This window comes from Astatotilapia calliptera, chromosome 5 (assembly GCF_900246225.1).
Source record: "Astatotilapia calliptera chromosome 5, fAstCal1.2, whole genome shotgun sequence".
Lineage (NCBI taxonomy): Eukaryota > Metazoa > Chordata > Actinopteri > Cichliformes > Cichlidae > Astatotilapia > Astatotilapia calliptera.
Genome location: NC_039306.1, coordinates 21,334,193 through 21,355,886, shown reverse-complemented (window position 1 = coordinate 21,355,886; position 21,694 = coordinate 21,334,193). Strand labels below are relative to the sequence as shown.

At 40.1% G+C, this 21,694-nt stretch overlaps 1 protein-coding gene across 1 annotated transcript; it reads left to right on the top strand.

Annotated features, from left to right (window-relative positions):
- Window positions 1-115: 115 nt before the first annotated feature.
- On the top strand, window positions 116-12,385 carry eefsec (eukaryotic elongation factor, selenocysteine-tRNA-specific). Its single transcript, XM_026168014.1, has 7 exons — window positions 116-760; window positions 2,936-3,143; window positions 3,449-3,545; window positions 4,779-4,943; window positions 6,155-6,799; window positions 8,231-8,387; window positions 11,589-12,385. The coding sequence occupies exons 1-7, from the start codon at window positions 457-459 to the stop codon at window positions 11,768-11,770; spliced, it is 1,758 nt and encodes a 585-aa protein (XP_026023799.1). The 5' UTR covers window positions 116-456; the 3' UTR covers window positions 11,771-12,385.
- Window positions 12,386-21,694: the final 9,309 nt, after the last annotated feature.

Below are 21,694 nucleotides of genomic sequence, written 5' to 3'. Positions count from 1 at the left end.
CCGTTTGTGTTTCTGTTGGTTTGTCGTAGTAGAAACTGTCAAAAACTTGCAAATATATGAATTAAAATACAATATAAATGCAGGAATAAAAAAGGTGGACGGGTTTTAATAATTTCAAAATTAAGATGTGATTAAAGTGCTATTATGAGTGATCACTTTCCTTTTATGATTTTTGTCTGCTAATAAAAAACAGTTCCCCCTTAACATGTTGTCCCTGGGATAGAATACACTGACACTAGGGAAGACTTTCAGCAGTTTCCTCGAAAGTTATGTCAGATTTATTACTAAACCACACGCTGTAAGCCACAAAGTATTCGTATATTTTGTTGCGGCTTTGCTAAATAAGCGCAGTCTGTGGCCATAAACTAGCCCCGCTTTTTGTCTGTTTTTGGAGCCGAGTTAAGCGTCTCTCCCAGAGTAGAGAAAAATACGCGCTCCAGGTAAGAGTTCAACAACATGTCCGAATCTTCTGACACCCGCACGAAAACGTTAAATTTCAACGTCGGCGTGCTCGGACATGTCGACAGCGGGAAGACGTCGCTCGCCAGGGCGCTGAGCAGCACCGCGTCCACTGCCGCCTTCGACAAGAACCCGCAGTCCCGCGAGAGAGGCATCACTCTGGACCTCGGCTTCTCCTCCTTCACTGTGGATCTTCCCGATCACCTGCGGGACAGCGTGGGGAAGCAGCCATATGACAGCCTCCAGTTTACCCTGGTGGATTGTCCGGGGCACGCTTCTCTCATTCGAACTATCATTGGAGGTGAGCTCTGATGTAGGAGGGTCACGATTTCCCATTTTAAATACAGGATTATCAAAAGAAATGACAACAACGATTTTATCGCGATATTTACAGAAAATGTAAATATGCAGTCAGTTAAATCTACTTTGTGTGTGTATGTGACTGCATGCTGTCTTCTTGGGCAATAAAATAACTTGCAGGAATCTGGGTACAAAAAGTTTGGATGTGAGACCACAGACATAAAATACCTTCATAAACCTCAATTTCACATAATTTCCTTATTGATGCATGCTCAATCATCCAGGTAAGTAAATCCCCAAAAGTTGATTCTGTTCATCTGGGCGTAGCGTTTTCAGAAGGAGAAACGTTTCAACACTCATCCAAGTGAGGCATTTTTTAAAAAACACCACGTCTCAGTGGCTGCACCTTGGTCCACCCCAAGGATCTGTCCCCTGACACAAACAGAGAAATATAGTGTAAGTGTTAAGTGCCAGGAGGATTGGCAGGATTTATACATCGGGGAAACCAAACAACCTCTGGCTAAGCGGATGGCACAACACAGAAGAGCCACTTCGTCAGGCCAGGACTCAGCAGTCTATTCACACCTACAGGCCAGTGGACACTCTTTCAGTGATGAGGATTTACACATCCTGGACAGGGAGGAATGCTGGTTTGAGCGTTTAGTCAAGGAGCCCCTTTACGTGAAAAGGGAAAGACCATCTCTGAATTGAGGAGGGGGCCTAAGGGTACATCTCTGCCATCTTACAATGCTGTAATTGTAGCCATTCCCCAACTCCCTGTAAATGGTACTCATGGTCATTGATCAATGGGCTTTGATCAGTGGTTGTTGTCATGAGAATTTGCATATTAATTGATCAAGGAACTGACCTCCCAGCCCATTGTTCCCTCAATGGTGCTAGTTTCAATCATTATACAAATGTACTATTTATAAGATTGGGGAAACCTGCAGTCAGCTGAGACTGAAGAATTCACTTGGATGAGTGATGAAATGTTTCTCCCACTGAAAACGCTATGTCCAGATGAACAGAAAAGGCATTTATGCAGGAAAAACATTCAGAATTCACAAATTCTTTTACACATATTTGACTGACTATGACTGACTCACTGGGAAATAGCCTTTGAAACAGAGTGGACTACAGGCAGTCACAACATCACCCAAGTTTATATATAACCATCAAATGAAAATTGGAAAAAGTAAGTGCTGGAACATCATAAGATTTAGTGCTGATCAGTCACGAATGAACAAGTTTGTACAAAACAAGTTTTAACAGTATGTCCATAAAAACATTAAAACATGTCTGGGATGCCTTCAGTAGCACAAACACTGACAGTGTTTGGTGTAAGGGTGTACATTATCAGACTAGTATGTTTGTATCAATCACAACAGATCATTCTTTCAGATCTTTGTGAGGGCTGCAGTCAACAGGCCTTAATAGGATAGTAACTACATCCTCGCTACATTTGAGCTTCAATTTGTTGTCCAGCAGAGGGCGCCCTCTCTTTTTCAGCACGCCTCAGTGGGTCTGTGTGTGTTTAGTTTTGTTTTTTTCAAAGCTTGTTTGAAAGTATGTTGAGTTTAAAGGTTGGAAGTATTTGGAGAAACAACTTTAGGATTTGCAGATGTTCAGAGCAAGAAGTCCTGTTTTCTTATTTACTGAACAATAAAAGGTTGTTTTAGAAGCCCATTAAACACTAAATGCATTTGCATTGTGTGACCAGCACTGTAAAAGAAAAAAAAAATGCAAGAGCCATTTAGGTGGCACATGCTGTAGATTATGGAGGAGCAAAATTGTGTGTGGATTGGGGTCTATATTAAACTTCCCCTGTAGTCCCAAGTGGGGCGAGCACAGGAAAGAGAGATTGCCAAAATCAGGAAAAGAAAGAGGGAAAGGAAAGACAACCAAGTGAGCTGCGGCTCCAGTTTCAACCCTCTAGCCTTTTATTCTCTCTTTGCCTCTGTGCACCCCCTCCCTTTATTTCTCCTCTTTTTCTCCTGTTATTTTTGGGTTTCCGTGTCCATTCCTGTTTGCATTGCTGTTGTCGGCTACATAGCCTCTAAGCATTTGCATCTTTTTATAGAGCAGGAAAGCTGAAATACCTTTAACACAAAGCACTGCATTGTTCCCCTTCAGCTCACTACTTTTCTTTGACCTCTGTGACATCTGCCTCCTCTAGGTGCCCAAATCATCGACCTGATGATGCTGGTGGTGGATGTGGTGAAAGGGGTGCAGACTCAGACTGCAGAGTGTCTGCTGATAGGGGAGCTCACCTGCCCTCGCATGGTTGTTGTCCTGAATAAGATTGACCTACTGCCACCCAACAAGAGACAAAGTGCCATTGAGAAAATGACCAAGAGACTCCACAAAACACTGGAAAGCACCAGGTCTGCAATTATATCTAAAATGATAATTGGGTTACACAGCTGCATAATGTAGAGCCACACATTAGTGGGGTTACGGGGATCCCAAGTACTTGCAGTAATCACAGATCTAACCCTCATGTCAGCTCCCTCATTTATTACACTTCATATCTCTCCCTCTGTGTCCAGAGTTAGTCTGCTCAGCCTGCTTATATTTCAGTGATGCTTTAAAGAAAACAACACCCCCCCCCCCCCCCAAAAAAAAAAAACAAAAAACAAAAACATTGAAGCATGACATGATTCCACCTTGTTGTTTTTCTGTCGGACAGATTTAAGGATTGTCCTGTGATTGCCGTAGCAGCAAAGCCAGGGGGTCCCGAGGCTCCTGACACAGAGGAGCCACAGGGAGTGCCACAGTTAATAGAGGTAAAAGAGACTGGTTCCACTCTGTTGTTACTAGTTAGTCAATAATAAATGAGTGATCAGTAATTTACTATGATTACTTAATTGATGTGCTTAAAAATGAGTTGGTCACAGCAAGTATTTCTTTAATCACACATTCTCAAAGTACCAAATTCAGTGAGTTAACATGCGTGAAACATTTTTAGATATTATTTAGAATGTGTCTGCTGAGTTTGGATTTATGTTGATAGGTTTTTGTTTTGTGCTGATTCATTCATTCAGTCAAGTGAGTGGAAGAGTAATACAATACAATATAACTTTATTTATAGAGCACATTTAAAAACCAACACTTCACATAAAAGACAGAAAATAAGACAAATATTCTAAAAATTTAATATTATTAAATATGTAACATATAAAACATATTAAAAGCACAAAGCCAGAAAAGATATGCATAAAATGTAAGAGTAAATTTTACCTTTTATACATGGGAAGTAAAGCTTCCTGTGTCTCATTGAGCACAGTATATCATGAACTGTAGGGTTGAGTATCACATACTTGTGGGCCACATTAAGTGTCACCACTGGCTCACGGGATGTACATGAAAATTAAATAATCCACAAGGAGCCATAGCTAAATAAATTCTAACTAATGTAAATAAATGCTGTCAACACTTGTCTGTAGTTCTGCCATGAGATAAAAATGTGATGATAATGTTTTAGGCTATTCTTTTTTTTATGCGTATCTAAATTATAAATAGTTTTGAAGCCATTATTGTTAGTATTTTTTTATTTTCCTCATTGTTTTGAAGAGACAAACGTATGCAATAAGAGCAACATTTGACAGCTGGAAAAGAAGCTCAGTGCTCTCTGGTGGTCAAACTGTAATGGAAACATTACTTCAGGCACATCTGGAACGTGGAGTTTCTTTACTGCTCACTGATTTCGATAAACAATTGGTTGATTTTACTGGTCAAACTAAGTCAAGTGTTCAATAAAGCTAAATAAAACGTAACCTAAGGATGGTACTCTGGAGAGTTAATGTACATTTTCCTGGAGTGTGAAAAACTGCTGAGTCGGATCAACTCTGTCAACATAAGAGGCCGAGCTTCAAAAACAGGATTAATGAAGACAAGATATGGATCTCATTAATGCTTGTATGTGTCCGAAACCATAGACGTGACCTTCAGATATTTTTTCAAATCGATTAGAGTGTCTTTTTTGTATTTCATTTTGAATATGTGCTTTCTCCTTCTAGCTTTTGAAGAAACAGACATACCTACCAAAGAGAGACCCTGGAGGTGACCTCCTAATGGCTGTGGACCATTGTTTCTCTATCCGTGGTCAAGGAACAGTCATGACTGGGACCATCCTGCAGGGGTCACTGGCCATTAATGACACTGTAGAAATCCCAGTGCTAAAGGTGTGTTCCAAAAAAATGGGCACGAATTTGGAATTTCTGATATGTACAAGCACGAAACATTCCCGAGCAGTGGAAAAACATTCGAAGGAACCGCAGTTTCGGAAGTTCAGAAGTTGAGTTGGCTGTGGGCAGAAAAAGGGACGGCTTGCCGGCTGGGATCAGAGGATGTGTCAGTTTAGTACGAGGGAAGGATGGGGGGACTGGGGGTGGACTGGGAGCACAGGAGTTGGGTAATTTAGACCAGATGCAAACTATGAGCATGTCTCAGTGGTCTTGTGTGCAGTCATCATGGTCACCTCTTGGAGGCAGCATATAGCTAGATTGATAGCCACTTGTTAAGGAGCCTCAATCCAGCTTACGGGTGATTTTGTCTGTGTAATAGGCAACAAACACAACCATGAAATTCTCAGTGTCAAGCTAGGGATCGAGAGTGTGGTGTGACATATACGTATACATAGATGCTCATCTGGACACCTTTAAATCATCCATGTGTTCACCTGTTTTTGGAGATGCGTATTTGGTGTAACAAAACAAAGCTTGGCATCTATTTTTCAATCAGTGTCTTATTTATCTTCATATATATTCAAATATGATTTTTACTCTTCAGGTCCTTTTCTCAGAAATTAGTCATGTATAATATTTTACACTTTAATGGGACTTTTTAAATATCCAAGAAGTTTAATTATTTGTCTTTGCATTTATCAAAGCTAATATGCTGACAAATAGTTCTTATCTTTTAGAGATGAACAGTGCACTTTAAACTGTAACTTATACAAGCTTTTTGTTTACATGTGTGCATGTTTTATTGATAAAATTCCGTTAAAGGGCGTTTTTGTGTGTTTTAAATATCAGAGTACAGGAGAAAATGATAACTATTATAACTGATGTTTCATTTCTTTTTAATCTCTACATGTATTCTGGGTTTGTTTTTCAAATTTTACCTCTAAAATGAAAACATTGATAAAAATAAAAATGATAAAGGGAATATAAAACATTATTCTCTTTCAAAAGGAACCTATAGGGAGTTAAATTCTAAGCTGTAAACTTTACTGTAGAGCCCTAGTATGCTTTCTCCTTCTCAGTTTTGCAGTTGTAGCTTTGTATCTGTTACATCTCAGTCTCTTATTACGTTTACATGAGGAAACTTTATTGTTTGTATTTAAATGTGTTTTGAGCTGTGTTATTTATTTCTCTATGCTCTCTGACATCAGGTGACCAAGAAGATAAAGTCGGTGCAGATGTTTCGGAAGCCCGTGTCTGGGGCCATGCAGGGGGATCGGGTGGGTGTGTGCGTAACACAGTTTGACCCTAAACTGTTGGAGCGTGGTGTGGTGTGCACCCCTGAATCCCTGCGCACGCTCTTTGCAGCTGTCATCTCTGTAAGGAAGATAGGCTACTTCAAGGGCTCTCTGTCCACCCGTGCCAAGTTCCACATCACAGTGGGTCACGAGACAGTCATGGCAAAGGTGACCTTCTTTGGCCTGCCACCTGTGGGTGCCTCAGAGCCCCCTCCAGACTCTAAGCCGCCTCCATCAGAGCCCTGCTCACTGGAAACTCCGTTCACCTTCGACAGGGAGTACTTCTACCAGGATGAATATGTAACTGGTCAGGGAGAGGGGAGTTTGGGGCCTGACCCAGAGCAGTGGGCTCTATTGGAGTTTGAGCGGCCAGTCACGTGCCCTTTGCTCTGTCTAGTAATTGGCTCAAAGCTAGATACAGACATCCACGCCAATGCATGCCGGCTGGCTTTCCAGGGCCGTCTGCTGCAGGGGTTTGAAGATAAAAACTACGCTGAGACCGATCTACCTCGTCTGCGCATTTACAAAACCAAGCACAAGGAGGGACAGGTGGAGAGGGTGAGTGCACGCTCAGCAGTTTGTCTCTCATTTAAAATGATCAGTGTGGTGACCTTTCAGCCTTCTTTGGAGTCCGCTCCTTGCATCTCTGCCCGCTCTGTCACCTTGCGCTCCTTTTGCGTGCTCTGAATCTTTGGATGTTTCTCATTGCTGGTGGCACTGGAGCGTGTCGCAGACAGAGCCCCTATTGTATATTCATAAACAGACACGTACACACAAACAAGCATGCATATGCAGCTCTGGTGAGCAATATTTGAGGCATGGGATGGGTATGCATGCCTTAGCATGTGCTGTGACAGAGGTGTGCGTGGGTGGCCGCCTGACGCCACTAGTCCTGTCTAGCTGTCAGAGGCTGGCGCTGTTTGGACACACCTGAGTGGCACACGAATATCCACATCCACTGTGAACTAGCCTAACTCTCCCTTCTGTCTGCCTGGGCGTCTTTCGCTCTCATTCTCTTCCTCTCTGTCACATACTCTCGCCACCTTTATTTTCATATTTGTGTGATTGCTTTTTCATTGTGTCCTGAATCCCGAGTCGCTCTCTCTGTGGTTTTCATCAAACATCTAACTGACTTAACTTGGATTTGTCATTTTTTCAGAAACTTAACAAGTTATATTTAAATTTTTGTTCACACTAAGTGTGATGTTGATAATAGCTGTTGTCATTCTGTGTGTTACATTCTGTGTGTGCAGCTTCTCTGCATGTTTCCCTCATAGAAAGGCAGATTCAGGTCAGGGTTCAAGTGTGTGAATTAGTTTCCTGCTTTAGCACCTCAGGCTGTTGACAGCTCCACTCGCTAACTCAGGAGCAGAACAGCATGTGCACGAGGTCAGATGGTGGTCGTGTGACGTTAACGTTGTCACTCGTGTGTCTCCCAGAATGCAGCAGTTATGCTTCAAACTTAAAGAATGTCCTTTTGGTAAAAGAACACATTAGTGGCATTGTTGAGATATGACGAACTCGAACAGCCACAATTCAGACGGTCTGTCAAACGACGTATACAGCAACTGTATTTTTTTTTTATCAGCTCATCAGTCACGCTTGCGATACATCAGGGTCAAATGTTCAAGAATGAATGAGGGTTAAGCAGAAGAGAAAGGAAGAGCTGGTGATGAGGGCGAGTTGGAGACAGAGCGGTGCCCTCACGTTATCAGATTAGCAGCGGGTTATATTGACTTAGTGATGGATGATAATCGAGAAATAAAAGCAAATATGCCATTAAGTGCACAACCATGGAAAAGAGAGTGCGAGACAGCCAGGCCGCGGGACTCGAAGAATGCAGCTGGACGGTGCAATTGATGAGGATGTGGGACAGATCAGCTCTTTGTGACGGAGGATTAAGTCACCACAAGATGAGCAATAAATGAATTATTAGATCATACGCTGCCTTGCACACTGTTTGCATCATTGTTGCTCTCTTGTGCCCAGGTAACCGATGATTACACTGTGATTGGCCGCAGCCTGTTCAAGAAGGAGACCAATCTCCAGCTCTTTGTGGGGTTAAAGGTCACCTTGTCCACAGGAGAAACTGGTGTCATTGAGGGTGGGTTTGGCCAGAGCGGGAAGTTCAAGATTCGCGTACAAGGTAAGGATTTAGTGAAACAACTACCCTGATGTTTTCTGCTGCACATAACAGTCTCTCCCTCTTCATCAGTGCTCACATCAGGAGCAAATTCTCTGTCTTTCCTTGAATTTTTGGGGCTCACCGGACAGTTTTCAGGATGTGGTAAAAGTGGTAGGCCTGACATCCCGAGCCACATTCCCAGGATTCCTCTGGGGATTGCACGTGTTCCGGGGGAAGCCTGATCAGTGTTTATTTTACCTTCTGTTGCTCAAAACCCACGACTCCACACCAGGAGGGAAGAGAAAACAAAAATATCTAGAAAGAGAGCCTCACCTACATCCTTTTTGCTGCCTTACTCCTGCATAATCAAAAGTCTTACATATACTGTCACGCACATCTTCAGGCAGGAACATAACATGAGACATTCAGGGGTATAAGACAGAGAATGATGGGTTATGATCTGTTTGAGCAGTTGTACTCCTAACCCTCAAGTGAATCCATCATATTTTGTATAAGAATACTTTTTTAATGGCTTTACATACAGATTCTTACCAACATCATTAAGTGAGGTGGTCTCCTTGGCAAAGCCAAAGTCTGTGAGGAATACAGTAAGTTCTCTGGCTGCTGGGAGTATTCAGGAATCTAACAAAAAGATATGATTACAACATTAGTAACTAAATCACCCTCAGTTGAAAGAAAAATAAAGTAAATTTCTTATGAATAAGTATGATAAGCCAATGACAAATCGCTTGAGATCTCTGTGGGCGATGTTGATTGCGTGTAGAAATTGGATAGCCTCACCTGTGCTCTTCATGATGTTAGTAGCCTCTGAAGTGGTGAGACTGTCTGGTCTTAAAACAGATAATAAATGATTGGACTGAAAAGCTTGTCACCATCCATGCTAAAAATTCAATTTCAATTTGCCAGTTTGTTAATCAGTTCAAGTAAATCATTGCGATAAAAATTGCCACTAAAAACCTATTAGGAATCTACTAGGACCAGCCAGAGTCTCGAAAGGCACAGAAGGTAGGTTGCTATGGTTGCTTTCACGCTCTTTTAGTATAACTAAAAGAGAGATTAGCAGTTGATCATTTTAAACACAGGTCTAAACAGATCGTTAATGTGTTCAACAGCAAAGATGAAGGATGACAAACTCTCTTAATGCCCCCTTTATGGTTCAGAAACTTAACATCAGCATGCGGCATGTACAGACATACGTATGTAAAGTAATGAATCCTGGTTTTCAATATTTTTTATGCAATGAGGAGTTTCAGCATCCCAGTTCTACTAAATCTTTTCTCAGCTTTAGAAGGGATGTATTGTCCTCATATTCTCAAAAGCAACAATTTTCCTTGATCAAACAGATTTCCTCAACCAGCTCTGGTTGCTCTTGTTGTTCTGGTTGCTCAGTTGTCAAACTGCATGTACTTCTGGATATCTCTGATTCTCACATGGTACACCACAAAATATTAAAGAGCAATGTTTAGAAGCTGAAAAATACAGTAAAGACAAAGCTTATAATGTTAAAAAAACCCACATATATTTCAAGGGCCATAAATAGAAACATGTTCCTTATCTAACTTCCTGTAGGAAAAAAACCCCTGAAAAAATGTAGATTCCAACAAATTCATGATAGGAAACATTTTATTTTTAAATGTAATAAGCTTATAACAGGAGGAAAAGATGAATATGTAGTTGTTTGGAGGTTAAAGCAGTTTGTATATGCTGGAAGTCTGAAGTAGTTTCTTTCTCACTCAGTGTAAAAAAAAACAAAACAAAGCAAAACAAAGTATTGAAATGCTTTTACTCTAATACACAAGTTAACTTGTAAATATTATGAGCTCTCCTGCGGCCAGCACAGGTCTGTTTCTAATGTGTGTGCCTGCTTTTACACAGACTGCACCCACAGATTATTTCCTGTTCAAATCAGCTGTTCATACCTGCATTATTCATAGGGCTGCAACTAATGATTATTTTTATCATTCAGCTGAGCATATAGTCTAAGATAATATTCCTATAATTGTGTGTTATGTTAGAAATAGGTAAGAGGCCTATCCACAGATTTCTTGTACAGAGTAGAAGTAGTAGTGACCGGAGTATTACTGATTGTTACTACTTTTCTAAATATACCGACACAAAACTGTCAGTATATTTGCCACTGCACATGTTCTCCAAGCATGTGTACTTTACCACTGAAAAGCCCAAAAGAACTGTGTAATACATTAGGTTGCTGTCGTTGTATTGATTCAGTCACTTCGTATCTCCACAGAAAACAAAGTGATCTTCACACCAAAGACAGTTTTTATCCGTATTTTATGCTTTTTGCTTATTAACTTTGAACCACATCTGACAAATATTTTTTAAGTAAAAATCGTCATGCTTTGAGAGACGCTTTAAGTTTGTGTAGTACCTGTAAAGTTTAATTTTGCTGTGTGTGGAAAATGCCAAGACATTGGCAGCATTTGTGGGCAGAAACCAAAATAGCAATCCTCATGTGTCACTTGAACCCAAGTGATAGGGTGTGGGAGGGCGTGTTTTGTGGTGGCGAACGGGGCATTTTCAGCTGATCAAAGATAACAAGAAGAAATTTCTGGCTGCGCTGCAACCATAACAACCCTCACGCTGGCATAACGATAACAAGAAGAATGCTGGCGCCGCTGTACGTGAGGTCAGACAGCCAGCGTGTAAAGCAGTGAACTGAGACCATTTTTTACCTTCCGTGTGCAAGGCAGCAAGCAAACACGCATTCAGTTTGTTCCCTCGAAAAGACATACAGACAGACGACAAGATATGATAGAGAAGGACTTGCATTGCACGCCTAACTGGCATCGAACAATAAACTGAGCATTCGCATGGGTTGTATGGCTTAGAATAAGGCCAATATGAGAGGAAAGTGATGACTGAGAAGCTAACAGATAGATGCGACACAACGTGGAACTGTGTAGATTATAACTAGGAGCAACTGCGACCTGGTTTTCTACATACTGTCGTCAGTTACATCAGGAGCACGAAGGCATCAGTTGTTTTTGAGGTCAGCACATTGTTAAAACATCAACTGCACACATAACTGAAAAGATCCATATCATGTATCACATATGCCATCACAACTACTGTTCATACTGTCGGACAGTATACAGTAACGATCTTAACGTTTTCTGTGTTTCCATCAATGCAGTTTTTAATACAGTTTGAGTTGACCTTGATGTTGATGTTTTTCTTTAGAGGGTCTTCGACCAGAAACCAAGCAGCTGTTTTCCTCCGCCTCTAAGAAGAAAGGGAAGAGTGGGAGCAAAGGTGCAACTGCAAATGAAGAGGAGCCCAGAACAGATTTTCAGCCTGTTAGCATTCACTTGCATTTCAAGCGATATGTCTTTGATCCCCATAAAAAGATGGTTCAGTCTTGACCTCTGCTGCGCACACTTATAGACAGACACCATTGGTGACAGAGAGTAAGATAGAGAAGTTGTTTGAGAAGTCTTGGCACAAAGAGAGGTGACTGCCAGGCTGTGTTAACTCTCATTGCCTTTCTTTTTTTCTGGAGATGGAGACAGTCTGCTGAAGTGCAATGATTGTGGGACGCTAAACGCATGCAAAGCAGTGATTGTTTTATCTCAGTTTAACGAGCTGGATCTAATCCTGTTTGCTCCATCAGAAGGGTGAAAGCTGCTCAACAGATCTCAATACGTTTGATTTATCTTTGAAAGAAATCAAGGCTTTTGTTCTTCTTTATTGATAAAAACAGAATTGATTCAATCATTCTGACTAGAAACTAACTTTTGTCTTTGCTGTTTATGTGTGTGTGTTTAGTTTTTTTTATTTTAAATTTCATCTGAGAACTTGTTGGCATAAAGACTTTAGCACTGTAGGAATACTAAACTCACGTTCACTCAGGTCTTCTTTGCTCAGTGACTGGGTTTGGCTGCATCTTTAACTAATCGGTGATCATTGGCAGTTTGTATGATATTTGATTTCTGTTCAATATTGATGATCTCAGAGAATTAAAACAAAACTCCTGTTAAGACTGTTTTTTTTTTCGGGAGGGGGGGGGGAGTATTTATGCATAAAGTAGTACACTGGGGGTTCAATACGAGCCCTACTGTACTGTTTATATACTGATAATGCTCCAGCAGAGTGTAAGTTACAGAAATGACATTAGTTTTGCTAAATTTATAGTCAATAAAATATATAATGCACACTATATGTCGTCAAATAATAATGCAAGCAATCAGAATTGCTGTTTGAGTTGAAAAGAAGGAAGTCTTGTGCATTCTGACTCTCCAGACACAAGAAGAAAAATGGTTTGCACATGATTTAGTCTCCCTTCTTTAAACCCTAAAAAAAGGGACATCAGTGTTGCTGCTAATCAGCAGTTATCGAGAAGTTGCTGTTCAGCCACGGTCACGTCTCTGTGCCTGAGTATGCGTGTATGTACGTGTCCATCCTGTCAGTGTTATTGGGCGGGGCTGTGAGAATGCAGGACGCTCGATATGTAGCGGATGATGTCAGCAAACTGTTCCTGTGAACAGCGACTCTATCTCAGCAGGAATCTGTGGAAATTGGAGAGAGGGGGGGGGGTAAGGAGGGAGGAGGAGCAGCAGGAGCAAGAGGGGACACTGGAAGGATTGTTCCTCTGAGTGACAGTCCTTTTAGTCTTATCTCCTCTCGTTCCTCTTATAGAAAACCAGACAGAAAAAAAAAATCTGTCGCTTTTTACTCCTGGTCTCTCCAATTTCTCTTTCTTGCTCCACCTCCCCCTCTTTCATTCTGGTTTTTATAGAACCCCCCTCCCCTTTTTCTCTATTACTGGCTTCGTTATGAGGCTGTCATGGAAATTAGCTTTTTGGTTCCTAAATATTTCCCCAGTGTTACAATTAAACCGGCATACCATGACAGCGCACATATTTGCGTCATTGCCCAAGTTTAAGATCTTAAACGTAACAAAACAATAGTGTGCATGTTTGGTTTGTTTCCATATGTCATAATCTCCATTACTATAAGAATGTCCTTAAACAACAAAAGCATTAAAATCAAAACATGGTGGATAAAAGATAATAGATCGTGATTACCTTGATAAAGATCTTGTGTTTCATTAATACAGATGTGATAGCGAGCACACTGAACACCCCCCCCCCCCTTTTTTTTTTTTAAACATGCATGCTAATCCTGTTGTGCATGGATGAGACAGAGGGGTTACACTTATTCCTGCAACATTGTGGCCTACATGTCCTCATATTCTCTTTTCCCACACATCCTGTAATGTGCTCTCTTTAAACACCCCCCTTTCTGTTTTCCTCCAAAGAGATGAAATACAGCAATGACCATTTTCCCTTCAACACCCCTTTCCTTTTTACTGGTGACCTCCAGGTCAGACAGGAGTCGAGGGTCAACGTCTGAGCGTCTGATTGTTTATAGATGGAAAACATTCGTTGATGAGCGCTGATAACAAGCTGGGTAGGAGAAAGAAAAGAAGGAAGAGTAGATTATTGGCAAGGCAGAGGAGGAGGGCCGCAGAGAAGCATTTCAAGACAAGAGGAGCTTGAAAAGACTAATTAGCAACTATTTGATTGGTAAACGGCTGTATCATCAATTAACAATTAATCCAGGGAGGCTAGGGTAAATTACTAATTCTTCTGCATTGTTTTATATCTTATTTTCCTTGCAAGCAATTACAGATATTCTTTGTGTTTGTTTTTTTTTACATTTGTATTTTATTTATTTATTTTTACCATACAAATGAGTCTAAAATAGCTTTTTAAAGAATCTTTGCCATCAGACAGCTGCACCGTACTAATGAGACACAGACGGATAGAATCACCCTCGGCCTCATCACTCCTCTGAACCGTCACATGCAAATATAATTAGCTATGATTAAAATGAGCGGCGTTTAATTAATACCTCCGCGGCCTCTTTCTGTCGACTTTTCCATTTCCTGCGCCGCTTATCTCAGATCCTCCCATCAGCTGTGTAAGTCTTTCTAGGTGTTTTGTTCTTGACACGCGCTTTTGTAAAATATGGATGTGATCAGAGAAGAACATTAAACCTATATAAAGTCACAAGGTTTATTTCACTTCCAAAACAGTTTGAAGCACGTCTGCAGTAACCAGATGAGCACAATGTGAAAATGCAATTCCAAGTCATTTTTAAAATGTTTCTGACTTCAACAATGCCAAAGTCAGAACCACAAATATGCACACCTGACTATCTGACTTTATTTGATGTTCATGTACTCTTGCACAAGTGTTAATTTAACATGACTGAAATTCACTTAAATTACCAAAATGGTTGTGGCCACTTAATCTCACTTAATCTTTAGTTGTGGTTATGGAGGGTCTTCAATTTATGGGCAAAAGAGATATTTAAATGATGCAAACTGTGGAAATATAATAATGGCTTATTTATTTATTTACTTTTAGCACATGTGATATATTGAATGCTATTTCAATAAATAAAAAGTAAAAATGTAAGGGTTAGAAGCCAGAAACAGTAAGTGCTAGGATTTGGGACACTCTGCAAAAAAGAACTTTTGGGATGTGTCCACTTAGAAAAGGAACATTTTTTATTCGTCGGAAAAAATTCCAGAACTCAAAAAACAACAAAACAAACATAAAACTAATACTAATACAGATAAATTATATATAATATAATAATAATTATAATAATACAGATAAAACGTAAATATTCCCTGAAGACTCCCTTCTTTAGATATGAGGAGCAGCAGGCACCAGCAGTGGTGAGTGCAGACTGCCTCTTTCATTTCAGTCATAAATCTGCTGGCGCTGTGAGCTGCTGCTCAAGAGTTATTTTCAATTTTCATAAAAGTTGGGCATCCCTGTTTTGTTTGTTTTTTTCACTTTTCCTCTTTCGCGTCTGTTTTATTCATTTTAGTATTATTAGTCTCAGGAGTCAAGGGGAGGTAAAATACAGACTTCTGTATATGTGTTATCATAATATAAACATATAGAGAGATTACACTTCTGGTATTGTATAATATAAAAGCATTCTTTTCTTATGGACAACCCTCCTCATGGATTTGCAGTGATGTTCATTAATAGTTTGTAGTGTTGAGTTTGTTTTGTTTGTTTGTTTTTACCAGAGAAGTTTGTTTCACATAATTTGTTTTTAACAGTCATTATAGTTATTAATTGTGTCAGCAAGTTTTAGAAAAAGGCTTTTATTCATGTAACCAGCTTCTAAAACCAAATTCTTTATATCCTTTGCACATTAAAGAGCCCCATTAGCTGATTTATCCACAAAACTTTTTTAAAGCCTAAGCAGAACACCATAATGAAAGAAAAGCTTTTAAAACCACCATTGTTTTCCCATCATCACTGAGTTGTTTGCATATCTCTTCCTCTCTCATTTACACAGACAGAAAAAACATGCAAATTAGTGCTGGCACCTCAATAAAGCAATCTATTGATGTACTGTTTCCACACCCTGGCGTACACACATGCACACACAGTCTGTTTTTACCGCTGCTGTCATCGTCTCATCTCCTTCCTCATCTCACCTCAGGATGAGGGGACGGTCAGTGAAAGGCAGAGGCTGATGGCTGAAGAATAACAGTCGATCATTATAGCTGAGCTCAGCAGAGTCCAGCAGTCCAAGTCAGAGGCCATCTGAAGCATCACCTTGGTAAAAAAAAAAAACCAAAGAACCTTTCTGTGTGTCAGTAGATGTCAATGCACCTTCACACATACAGTGGAATGAGAGGAGACAAATATACACAAACACCTGCAGCTTTGATTGAGATTACTGTGAAGAGCAGTGGCAGTGTCTTTAGCTCTGTTTATTTATTTTTGTTAGCGTAGCATGGATGCATAGAATTATTGCTAGACTAATGAATTGCCCTATCCAGTACAATGGCCAGTATTAGGTTAATGATAATGCATGCATGTAAATAAGGGTCATGTAACAAGAAATTCAGAAACGCCTCAGGTAATTTTTAAGCAGTTAACAAACAGCATTGTCATTATGTAGTTTATTAATTAAGGATTTCTGTAAAGTTTATGTTTGGAAACATTAAGTGTGATGTGATTCCTGCTCCAAAAACGCTAAATCTGATTTGAAATACTGCTATCCCTTTCAGTGTTGTTGCATTTTCTTTTTCTTATCCAATTCAATCAATTCAGTGAGAGGCAGGGTGTACATCTTGGACAGGTTGCCAATCTTCCACAATGCTAACACAGAGAGACAGACAAACATTCAGGCTCACATTCACACGCATGCTCAGTTTAGAATCACCAATTAACCTAAAATGCATGACTTTGGTCTGTGGATGGAAGCCAGAGTAACAAGAGAGAACCCACACAGACACAGGGAGAATATGCAAGCTCCACACAGAAAGGCCCTAGACTGGCTTCAAAGTGGTAACCACCACAGCACCTTCCTGTGGGCTGTTATTTTATGATGTATATCTAGAAGTCCACTGCTGACGAGCTGCCAAGTGCTGGAGCTCTTCCACTGTGTCAAAAAGGGAGACCATTCAACTTTAAATGTGACTTTATGGGTAACAACGTCAAAAGAACCAAACATGAACAAGAGGGTGGCAAAATGGCACATGCCACAATTTAAGTTGCTAAATTTCCTCTCTTACTGATCCTGCTGGTCACACCTCTGACCTGATCCACCAACTCATAAGTTCTTCAATTAAAAATAGCAGTTCGGTAAATTAGATTTTTCTGGGCACCTCACGCGTTTGGCTGATTGATCTTTGTAAACAAAAATCTAAAGGTTGTCTGGAAAAATGACATTTGTAACAATATTATTACAATTTCTTTTATTTCATAAATATCACTGATCATACATTTCTCTCTTAACCCTCCGTTTTTAAAAATGTATTCTAACATAAAACATATAATTGTCATCAGTGATGCCGTTAGCTCTGTTTACAGCTTTAGCTATCACAACTATTGGCAGGATTTTACTTTGAGATCCTGTGTAGGTTTCCAGTAATTATGTTAAAGCAACATAGTAATGAATCTGAAGGAAAAGCCTGAAGCTGTTCCCATTCTAGCATTCTGTTACTGCCGAGGGGACTTTGGTCTGCAGGGAGGAGGGTTTAAAACTCGGGGTCCAGCAGTAAAATTGCTGCTGGTGGGGTCATGTGATGCGCAGGGTCATGTGAAAAGTCACTTGCACTCTGCATAACCTTGTAAAAAACGTAAAAGACATGTCAGCTATTCTTGGATCTTCATGCTTGTTTTACAATTGAATGAAATGTCTTCAGGGAAGTTTAGGGGAGTCCATCTGGCCTGATGTAACTCAGAGGTAGATGTTATGCTTCGATTAGTCACCAAACATGATAGTCCCAAGCAGAAGAAGCCAGTCCTAACTCATTCCTCATGTGTCACGCAATTTATGTTTGTTTCAGAAATCACTGAGCCTAAAATATCTTGAACTAATTTATTCATTAGTGAATGGCAAACAGCATCTTGTTCATGTTCAGGGATCTAAAATCAAAGTATCTGGTAAGCAAATAAATACATTTGCATATATGGAACAACATAAAGTACTGTGCAAGAGTCTTGAGTCATGTCTAATGTCTTCACATTTGCTAGGAAAATGCAAAGCAGATGCAGAAACGTGCAGACATGGAAATAAAGTATATGAGGCAAAAATAAGTTTGTACAGTTTTAACCTGCTGGAACATCAGTATCTGGTCATCTTCATTTTTCAACACGCACTGAACTCTCAGGCAAGATCTTGTAATTTCTTTAAGTGGTCTTCAGGAAAAGTTCTTCAGGCTTCTTGAAGGACATTCAAAGCTCTTCTTTGTATGTTTCTTCCTTTTGTCCTGTTTCCTGTTGAGATGATCCCACGTTGCTTCAATAATGTTGAGGTCCGGGCTCTAGGGAGGCCAATTCATGACTGATAGTGCTGCATTATGTTTCTTTTTCTATACTGGTATGCTTTTAATATTGGTAGTGGTTGGGAACATTGTCATGCTGATCATTGATTAACTGTGAAAAGATCTCCAACACCACCAGCTGAAATGCAGCTCAAAACCATGACAGACCCTCCACCATGTTTTGCAGATGATTGTCGACACTCACTGTTGTACCTCTCCTGACATCCTCCATACATATTGATGATAATTTGGCAAAAGTTTCAAATTTGGATTCACCACTCCAGCACATCTGTTGCCACTGATTTTCAGCTCAGTTTTTGAGTAATGTAGCATACATCAGCCTTTTCTCTCTGTCTGCCATATTTAAAAATGGCTTTTTGACAGCTACCCTTCGACTGAGACTAATTCTGATGAGGCTTTGGCAAAGAGTGGATGGCTAAAAAAAAGAAACTGAAAAAGAAAACCCCCATAGCTGCCTGTTAGCTAGGAACGTCTTCTTCTTCTGTTTTTTGATGAGTACAGTCTCTGGCTTCATGTGAAAATTATTTTTGATTTGTTATACTTTGTGCAGCTTTAATTACTCTTTAAAAAATCTTTATTGAGAGAAAGTGTTCCAACAACAGCAGCGGGGAGAGTTGTACTGGACTGCTGTACTTGCTACTGTGGATAAAGCAAATATAAAATGTTTTTATATTTAAATTGTCCATTTGAATGCATTTGAATTTGACTTTTGCTGCACTGTCATTATGTGGGATTTGGAGGCAATGGAAAACCAGTAGCACACTTAAGAACCTCAGGATCTAAATTTGAGGAAACCACAAATCATTATTTAACTGCCAGTGAAAAGCTGTTTACAGATTTAGTGGTTCGTCATAGAGTAATACATTAACATTACTTTAAACCCACAAAAAAAAAAAAACCTCTAAAAGACTTTCTTTCTTGGGCAAACACAAAGTTATCAGATTAAATAATATTTATTGTGCTTTTCGGCCTACACTGTGTGTACTATAATGGACCAGTTTGTATATAGACTTAATCCAGGACTGACTCTGGGGTTCTGATGGGCTAGAGGGTTTTGTATCTTCGGGGGGACCCAGACATGGCTCTGGTTCTGTCTGGGACCCATCTGAAAGTACACTGTCAGGCTGGCCCAAACACTGGCTGATGGGGCTTTTAGAAGAGCAGAGTGAGTGACAGAAGTTTAGAGGAGATCTGACACTGCAGCCTGTGGTGCTGCTGTTTATGTATGTATGCTAGCCCTCCAAAACCAGTGTTTATGAAAACAGTGGCTCTCTGCCCATCAGATACAAGCTCTATGCCTGGGACAGGGTCGGCTCCTCCGAGAGCACAGAAAAGACAGAAAGACAGAAAAAGATAGAAATGTTCAAGAAGACAAGAAAACTGGACAGTAACACAAATGGAAAATATAAAAACCAGACAGGGGGGTTCATTTAATGCAAATGTGGTCAGAAATGACTCCCCAATGCTCTCATTGTCTGTCTTTATTACGTCCTCTGTCAGTTTCTCTCATTCCCTCTCGTTCCAAATGTTTTTGCTAAACTCTAGAAAAAGTACTTTGCCTTTCTCACTAATCCTCTCCTGCCTTTAATTTGATTTCTTCCCTCTGTTATGCCCCTTCGGTTGTCTTCCTCCTTAATTAGCTCATATCCCTCTGGTTTGCCAGATTGGGGTCGTTAACGTGCACACGGCACAGCCCCAAATCAAACACATACAGCCCTCCCGCTCCCGAGCATCACATGCACAAACTTTTTTTTGCTTCTTCGTCTTCTTTCAAGGAGAAATAATATCATTACATCCTGTTTTTTTGGTGCTTTCCTCCAGCTGTTGCAGTTACCTGTTGTTTTCTGTTATGATGCGGTCAGGAGACGTGTCGTTTATTCAGGATCATTTGAACTGACCTTCACTCTTATTTTGTTTTACAGATGATATTCTATACAACCACTTTACTCAAAACACATTTCTTTATCCACTGTTGTTGCTTTGCAGCTATAGTATCCTCCAGTATGTATGATTTGTGCAGCTGCACACTCACACGCTGGCTCTCTAAGTTTATTTCACTCGTCCTTGATCATTTTTGTGATATCAAAGGAAAGCCGAGAGAAAACTGCCTCTCAAAGTTCACATTTCAAATATTTTAATTGTTTTATGCAGCTTTCATTTATTTTTCTAATAATCCCCCAAGGCAGCTGGAAGACTGTTTACTGTCTTTGATTTGCAGTACTGTAGCTTTCACTCCAAGCGTTAATTAACCTTCAAATGGAGAATTTATTGTAGGCACACGTGTGTGTATGTGTGTGCATACTCAGGGAACACACACTCACACACCATCATAAAATCAACAATGGAAGAGACTTTTTTCTGCCTTTCATCTGAGATCTGTCTCCATGCTTCTCTCTCTCTCACACTCTCTCTCTCTCTCTCTCTCACACACACACACACACACACACACACACACACACACACACACACACACACACACAAACCAGACAACATGCAAGTCGACATTTATTCACTCTCTTTCTCCTCCTCGTTCCTTTGTGCTCCAAAGTCTAACTCACATCTCAGCTTCCAGATTCTTTGAACTTCTGTCAGCATTAAAATAACATCACAGGTTCAAAGACAACAGATATCTGTTTTCTGCTAAGAACCAGTTAACCTCCCTTCCTTTCACTCTGTTTGTCTCGCTTCAGCTCTTTTTTTATTGTCCTATATGTCATCCTTGAGGTTTCTTTTTCTGCCCATTTGTTACATAGCTGGTAAAAATTTCTATTATTGTGATATAGGTTCTCATTAGCTGTTCAGTTTAATTAAATGAGCTCATTCTTATGAAAATTGGAGGCTGATAGTGATTTCCTTCCCTAGCAACTATCGCTCACCTTGTACAGCAATTCTTAATTAGAAACCAGCTTGATTGACATTGGGCAAGCACTACGCACGTATAAACATATATACGTGATCGCCTTCTTCATTCAACAGTACAGCTAAACCTGAAATCACGTTCCCATATATTTATCTTATCGATCAGGTTCTTACTTTTTTCATGATATTGGAAGTAAAGATGTCTGTCCTCTCATGGATATTTGACTTGTGGTACTGAAACTGTCAAAAAATATACACATAAGACTCAGCAGCAATATATCTTAATACATATATCCAAAAACCTTTTAATACAGTTTAATGTGGAACTGAAGAAGAAGAAGGAAATTTTGAGTGATCTGTCTGTAGCAGAAATCTTTGCTACCTGTGGGTTTAGGTCACCACAGACACACAGACAGAAACTTGTCCAAACTGTAATTCAAGGAAGCTCTCCTCAGATCAGTGCAGTGCATGAAAAAAGAGAAACTTGTTAACAAATTCACAGCAGGTGTGGCAGTAACAACTAGCACTGCTCCCTGAATCACTTTGCCTCACCACCTGCAGCAGAACCAAAAGCCACACCACACAGCCATATTGTCCT